This window comes from Lipotes vexillifer, unplaced genomic scaffold (genome assembly GCF_000442215.2).
Source record: "Lipotes vexillifer unplaced genomic scaffold, Lipotes_vexillifer_v1.1 scaffold2700, whole genome shotgun sequence".
In the NCBI taxonomy this organism is placed as follows: domain Eukaryota; kingdom Metazoa; phylum Chordata; class Mammalia; order Artiodactyla; family Lipotidae; genus Lipotes; species Lipotes vexillifer.
The window spans coordinates 3,405-11,238 of record NW_006773303.1 but is presented as its reverse complement, the minus strand read 5'-3'; the positions used below and the strand labels follow the sequence as shown (position 1 = coordinate 11,238).

At 43.8% G+C, this 7,834-nt stretch overlaps 1 protein-coding gene across 1 annotated transcript in view; it reads right to left on the bottom strand.

Annotated features, from left to right (window-relative positions):
• Positions 1-7,834, bottom strand: part of AAAS (aladin WD repeat nucleoporin) — a gene marked incomplete at its 5' end in the record, with an annotated part of 11,255 nt that overhangs the window by 1,448 nt on the left and 1,973 nt on the right. The window contains 8 exons of the mRNA XM_007448272.1: positions 127-187; positions 375-499; positions 845-965; positions 5,185-5,328; positions 5,651-5,749; positions 6,008-6,054; positions 6,250-6,341; positions 6,654-6,709. Coding sequence (XP_007448334.1) covers positions 127-187; positions 375-499; positions 845-965; positions 5,185-5,328; positions 5,651-5,749; positions 6,008-6,054; positions 6,250-6,341; positions 6,654-6,709 — 745 coding nt within the window. The remainder of the gene's footprint in view (positions 1-126; positions 188-374; positions 500-844; positions 966-5,184; positions 5,329-5,650; positions 5,750-6,007; positions 6,055-6,249; positions 6,342-6,653; positions 6,710-7,834) is intronic.

Sequence of the window (7,834 nt, the reverse complement as noted above, 5' to 3'; positions counted from 1 at the left end):
AAAGAGTGGTCTATGGGAATAAGGAGGGAAGCACACGAGGAACAGAAGTAGAGGAGGTGGGGGGAGACGCCTGGGGGAGCAGGGCCCACCTCCACCCCCGCTCCTGAGACGCACAGTCCCTCCTACCTGACATCGCCCTGATAGGGTAGGCCACCGCTCACAAGTCCACATCTGGGCCTCCCAGACTCTGTGCCAAAGAGAGGCAGGTCACAGCTTAGGAACTCTAGGTGTCACAGCCTGGACTTGCCTTCCTGTCAGTCCCACGTTCAGGTGAATGGGAACGCGGGCAGAAGGTTGTGGCACTCGCAGTTCCAGAAGCCTAGTGCCTTTCTCTAGGTCGTTCCTGCCCCTCTCCCCGCCCTCCCCCTACTCACCGAAAGAGAGCTGAAGGAGTGGTAGCCAGGACTTTGCTGCCATCCGGGGACCAGAGCAGGTTGGTAACCCCACCTCCCCGAAACCAGGGAAGGGGAACACAGGTCTCTGTTGAGACATCCCATACCTAGGAGAAAGGGGAAGAGAGTGAGACAGGGGAGACTCAAGCATCCCTACCATCCCACGGGGGACTGCCCTTCCTTAAGGTACAAAGAACCAGAGGGGAGGACGTGGGAAAGGGACAGTTAAAAAACAGGAGGAAATAGGGTTATGTTTATACTGACAGCAGGCAGAAATCTACATCTGAGGAGTCAGGCTGGTGCAGCGCCCTCCCCTGGGTATGTTTAAGATTGAATGGACAGCTATTCCTCTCCTTCCCCCAGGGTATTTCCCACCACCAGGCAAAGCAAGCTCTCTCCTCAAGTCTGAGGGGTGGCTGAAATGACCGAAAGAGGCGTGGGGACCAACTCACCAGGATGGCAGCATCCACAGGTGAAGCTGAGAGTAGCCGACCCCCACTGGGGGCCCAGGCCAAGCTGGTGACAGGTGTGTGCCCAGGGTGAGAGAGCACTTGGGCACAGCCAGAAGAGGGTCTGCCGAGGGGAAATGGGGTGTGGAGTCAGAAGACAACAGGAAGAAAGCCCCATGATTCTATTCCCTTGCCTCCTCCTGCTAAAACTTCCCAATCCCAATGGCCCCTCTGAGTTCAAATCCAGGTTGGGGAAAATGAATAAGGATCATGGAAGTTAAAGAAAAATAAAGAAAAAGAAGGAAGGAAGGGCAGACGCTATCAGGAGGTCCAGAACGGAAAATGGGTGAAAGCTAGAAGGTACTGGACTGGGGAGATGCATGTTCTGCTCTAGATGAGAGACCTCTCTCCACAGGACCATCCTGCCTGGAGCATGGGATAATACATGCCATCACTTCAAGGTTCCAATCTCTTCTCTTCCTACAGTTATCCGCCATTCTCCAGAATTCAGCCTGTGCTCCTAACTCTGTCTTTCCGCCTTTCCTTGTCAGAATCAGCTTCCCTCCCCGCTGCTCCCACATCATTTTCTCCTTATCAAAGACGGCGCACGTGGCAACCTCCCCCACTAGACTGGGAACCAGTTGAGGGCCCCGGCTGTGTCCGTCAGCTCTGTATCTCCAGAGCCACGTACTTGGCCTGACAGGTACAGGCTACTAGCCAAATTAATGCCACCTTATCCTTTCTCCCCCCAACTATACCCACCTTAAGCTCTAATGAGGTCTTAGGTCACCAGTCTACCTACAACTAATTCCCTTAACTTTACAATACATCAGTTTACAGAGATCCATCTCATTCTTTTCAGTGGCCCCACTGTATTCCACTGAATGAACTATAATTTATTCAGTCATGCCACCACAAATGGATATTTCAGTTGTTTGTAATTTTTTATTACGAACGGCACTGCAAAAAATATTCCCTATATCTTTATGTACTCTTGTCGTTATTTGTGTAGAATAGAGTATTAAAATGGAATTGCAGGTAAAAAAAAGGCTTGAACCTTTCAAAAGATAAATATGCCAACAAATATTTTCTGAAAAGTTCGTACCACAGTATACTCTACTAGTAGTTTTCCTAGTCTTGCTAGTGTTGGATATTACCAAACATTTCAACTTTAATAATACTAGCATACTGGTAACTCCCTGGTGGTCCAGTGGTTAGGACTCCACGCTCTCACTGCTGAGGGCCGGGGTTCAATCCCCAGTCAGGGAACTAAGACCCCACAAGCTTCACGGTGCAGCCAAAAGATAATAATTATCATACTATAATTCTGAATGGGCCAAAAAGCATTCTATACATTCTTCTAGTCCTTTTATTTATTTATTTTTACATTTAGTTCTTTTGTCTGCTTGGAATTTATTTGTATATAAAATGTAAAGCAAGGACGAACTGTATTATTTTCTAAATAGTCAGTCAATTATGTTAAGCCAAAACCCCAAAAAAAAAAAAAAAAAAAAAAAACTAAACTTCTCTATTGCAATGCAAATCCAAATTCATCATATATTAAATTTCCATAAATTCTTAGATCTGTTCCTGAATGTTGTTCTGTTACACTGATCTGTTTGATCTTATGCCAATAACTTTCTATTACTATAGCTTCATAAAATATTTCAATACCTGGCAGGGCAAATCTCCTCTCAATATGCTTCCTTTTCAAACTTTTCTTGGCAATCCTTCCACATTTATTCTTTCATAAAAACTCTATTATTTTGTCCAGTTCACAAAAACAAACAAAAACCAGCAGAATTCTGATGGGAAATAAACTCAATCTGACATCTTCATGATTAAATTTTCCTACCCAGGAATATAACACATCCCTCCATTAATTAAGCTCTTGTTTAATATTCTTCAACCACTTTCTTCAGATGTCTAACATTAAATAAATTTAACAATTTATTCCTAGTAATCTACAGTAATTGTTGTACCTATCGTAAATAGAACATATTTTCCATTGCAATTTCTCAACTGATTATTGTTGGTACCAAGGGAAGCTATTACATTTTCAGTTTCTTGGATCCAGTTACCTTACTACTTAAATTTCTTATTAGATTAAATAGGTTTTTTGGTTGAATCTTGTCTTATCTAGGTTTAAAATCATATCATCAAATAAAAATAATTTTCTCTTCTTTCACAAGACTTTACCATGTTTCCTTTTCTTGTCTTAACTGCCCTCAAAAGAACCTCCACAAATAATGCTGGTTAATAATGGTGATAATGACATCTCTGTCTTTATCTTGACGTTACTGGAAATACCTGTAGTATTTCCTATTTCACTGTTCAATATGGTAGCCACTGATTTTGCATATATACTCTTTATGTTTAGGTTGTCTCTTTGTATTCCTATTTATGTATTCAGCTGAATGTCTGCTTATTGAGAAGGGCATTTGTTTATATAAACACTTTCCTCCTTTAATTTGCTAATGTAACCATCATTTTAATAGATTTCCTAATGGTGAATAGTTTTTAATTTCTGGAATATTCTACCTGGTTAAGATTTTTTTTAAAATATGCTTTTGGACTCTATTTGCTAATATTTTATTAAGCATTTTAAAATCTACGCTCAGGGGAATTCCCTGACAGTCCAGTGGTTAGGACTCCATGCTTTCACTGCCAAGGGTGCAGGTTCAATCCCTGGTCAGTATATCAAATAACATAACTAAGGATCTACTGTATAGCACAGGGAACTCTACTCAATACTCTGTAATGGCCTATATGGAAAAGAATCTAAAAAAAGAGTGGATATATGTATATGTATAACTGATTCACTTTGCTGTACAGCAGAAACTAACACAACATTGTAAATTGACTATACTGCAATAAAAATTTAAAACAAAACAAAAAAAACCCTGGTCGGGGAACTAAGATCTCGCAAGCCGCGAGGCATGGTGAGGAAGTAAAGTAAGGAAGGAGGGAAGTAAGTAAGTAAATAAATAAATAAAATCTATGCTCAAATATTTTCTTTCTTATGCCACCTATTGTCAGGTTTAGGTTACATTAAGTTTATGGAAATAAATCAGGAGGGGGACTTCCCTGATGGTCCAGTGGTTAAGAATACACCTTCCAACTCAGGGGACATGGGTTCGAGCCCTGGTCGGGGAATTAAGATCCCACATGCCGTGGGGCAACCAAGCAAGCCCGTGTGCTCTAGAGCCTGTGTGCCACAACTAGAGAGCCCATGCACCACAATGAAAGATCCCGCATGCCACAACAAAGATTCCGAATGCCACAACTAAAGACCTGTGCAGCCAAATAAATAAATAAAATATATATATTTTTAAAAAAAGATTTGTATAAAAAGAAATAAATCAGGATTGATCCTGGGATAGAAAGAGGACATTAATGAGAAAACTGGTGAAATCAGAACAAAGTTTGGAGTTTAGTTAATAACAATGTACAAATGTCAGTTTCTTAGTTTTGACAAATCTAACATGGTTATATCAGACGTTAACGATGATGTGAAGGGTATACCAAAACTCTATTATCTTTGCAGCTTTTCTACAAATCTAAAATTATGCACAAAGTTTATTAAAAGGAAAATAAAACAAATCAGGAGGCTTTCCAAATTTTTCTATGATCTGGATTAGTTCAGATAACATGGAGATTATCTTTTCTTTGACAATTAGATAGAACTCTCATGAAACCATCTCAGCCTGGCATCTTTTTTTAGGGGTAGAGCTCATCCGTTTAATTGCTTCTACAGTCCACTTTGATAACATATATTTTGCTAGACAAACATTTCCTTTAGGTTTTCAAATCTGTTAGTCTAAACATATAATATGCTCTAATAATTCTTCTATTTTCTTCCATATTTGCGGTTATCTCTCCTTTCCCATTTTGAAAATAGTGTACTTTGATTTTCTATTTTACCTTAATAAGGCTGGCCAAAAGGTTTTCTTCTTTATTCATAATTTAAAGAACCAGTTTCTGGTTTTATATTTAGTTAGTCCTCATGAGGATTTTTTCCAATTTCATCAGTTTCAGCTTTTATCCATATTAATTCCCTTCCCCCTTTCCTTTAAACCTACCTCTGGCAGTCCTCTGAAAGAGACAGTCTTTCCAATCCATGATCCATAGATACAAACTCCCCACAATCCCAGAAGCCCCCAGTTCTGTCCCTTTCTCCAGATTAGATCTTCTCAGCACCTCCACCTTGGCCTTAGGTCTGCTTCTCCCGTAGCCCTGGGAAGTGCTGTGAGGAAAAAGAACTTCTCCTTCCAGACTTCCTCACCACCCCAGCATGGCCACGACCCTCAGGCCAAGATAAGAGAGAGACTGCTGGGACTCACCGGGTAGACAAGGACGTGGGGTCCAGGGTCCAGATGAGAATGCAGCTCTGGCAGGCCACAGCCAAGACGGAGGCACTGAGGGGCTTCCAGGCCAGGGCCGCCACATTTCGCTGCAGCCGGTGCTTCAGGGAGGGGACTATAGTGCTGGGGTGAAAGGGGAGGGGATGGGGTCAAAGCAAGGACACTAAGGTGCAGGGGACCTGAGTTGTGGTTGAGGAGGGAAATCCAGAGAGAAAGCTGATCATCCAGAGCCTGTGGGTATTGTGGGACAGAGGACAGGATAAAGACTGGATCTGGAAAGAGGACGCATCCAGTTGTGGGGCCTCCCTGACCCCAGTTCTGGAAGGAGCCATGGACCAGGCCCAGGAACTGCAGGACTCCCTGGGCACCAAGGATGGAGAAGGAAGTGGGGACTGACCGATGGAGACTGAAGACTCCGAGTCCACCCAGAGTGCCCCACACATACCTGTTGGCATTATACACACGGATGGAGTCATCTAGGAGGGCCACCGCAAACTTGTTGGTGTGTGGGTGCCATGCAAAGACCCTCAAGCAGCAGCTGGACCTGGGGCAGGAGTGAGGGTGAGGAGTCCTGACCTGTACCTCGCCACTCCCGGCCCAGAGCTCAGGTTCCCTTCCATGTGAGGACACTATTATTTTTCACTGCTTCTTTTCTTTCTTTTTGGGGGAGGTAGGAGGGAGAATGTGGGGAGCAGTCAGGAAAGGGGTGTGAGGAGTCTCTGCCTTGATTTCCCTCTCCCCAGAAGAAATTCCAAGGTTCAGGACTTGCTTCCCACAAAATCTCCAGAGCTTGTACACTCACCAGTTTGTGACTTGAGCGAATTCAGCAATCAGATCTTCACTCCTGAGCTGTAATAACAAAGCAGATGGAGGTTGCACTGGGAAAAAAGGAGCTTATCCCCTCGATGCTCCCACAGGGGAGCTGGACCATTCATACCCTCTGCAGTCTTCTCATCACACCCTGACCCTAAGACATAGGAAGTGGAGAGGGGGTGGGAGTGGGGGAGCAGCAGCCAGGGAGGGCTGGGGGGAAGCCAAACTTACAGACAGATGGGGAAACAGAGACCCATGGAGGGACGAGGCCCATCGACAGAGTGCCAGGGCCCAGCTGGACGCCGTCTTCACCCACTCAAACACTGTGGGGTTGAGAAAGCAGCTGTGATTAAACCATTCACAGGGTTCTCACTGGGCACCCTCCTAGGTGAGGGAAGAGCAAGGGCAAGCACTCCCCAGATCCTTCCACCCAACAAGTGCTCTGGACACCCACTCTATGGTATGGGGGTAGGTAGAGGGGAAGAGAAGATGGCACCAGCAGAGGCAAATGGGCCGGGAAATACAGGGCTAAAGGGAAAGGCGCTGGGCCAACAGGTATTGGGATGAATTAGGGAGAATATGGACGGGAGATGGCAACCATAAAACCAGAGAAGGCTAGAGGTAAACACACGTACCCTCCTCCTCTGAGTCTGCAATTTCATTCAGCACACCAAAAAGTCCCACATCACGCCTGAACAGGAGAGGGAGCTGTGAGTCAGTTACTCTGATCCCTTTAGTCTGCTCTCTTAGTTCATCTATTCATTCACTCAATAAACATGTATTAAAAATAACACTCACACTTAATGAGTGACAACTATGTGACATGTACTTTATATATAAATATATAAATTGTCCACCAGTGAGGCAACTAAGGCTCAGAGGTCTTTCAGGGCTTTGTGCACAGATCGAGGAGTTAAGAGTTGCCCTAAGGCACTTCCCTGGTGGCACAGTGGTTAAGAATCCATCTGCCAATGCAGGGGACACGGGTTCAAGCCCTGGTCCAGGAAGATCCCACATGCCGTGGAGCAACTAAGCCCATGCGCCACAACTACTGAGCCTGTGCTCTAGAGCCCGTGAGCCACAACTACTGAGCCCGAGTGCCTACAGCCCGTGCTCCACAACAAGAGAAGCCGCCACAATGAGAAGCCCACACACTGCAACGAAGAGTTGCCCCCGCTCACTGCAACTAGAGAAAGCTCACAAGCAGCAACAAAGACTCAACACAGCTGAAAATAAATTTTATAGATTTAGAAAAAATAGATAGATCGATTGATAAACAATAGATTTATAAATAGGTAGATTTATAAAAAATAATAATAAAATAAATTTAAGAAACAAATTATTGGGCCTCCCTGGTGGCGCAGTGGTTGAGAGTCCGCCTGCCGATGCAGGGGAAGACGTAAATGTAAGACCAGACACTAAAACTCTTAGAGGAAAACATAGGCAGAACACTCTCCGACATAAATTGCAACAATATATTTTTAAATCTGTCTCCAAGAGTAATGGAAAAAAAAAAAAAAAAAAAAAAAAAGAAACAAATTATTAAAAAAAAAAAAAGACTTGCCCTAAGATAGTGAACGGAAAGCCACAGAAAGAGTTTAAGCTGAGGAATAAACTGATCACATTGGCATTTTAGAAAGATCAGTCTGGCTGCAGATTAGAGGGGAAAAAGAATGGAGAGAAAGAAATGGGTTAAGAGGCTACTTCAGGAATCTAGAAGAAAGGCCAAAGTGGCCTGAACCACTGGGGATGGAGAAAAGACAGATTTGAGTGCTCGAGGAAGCAGAATGGACAGGATTTGAGGACTAATTAGACA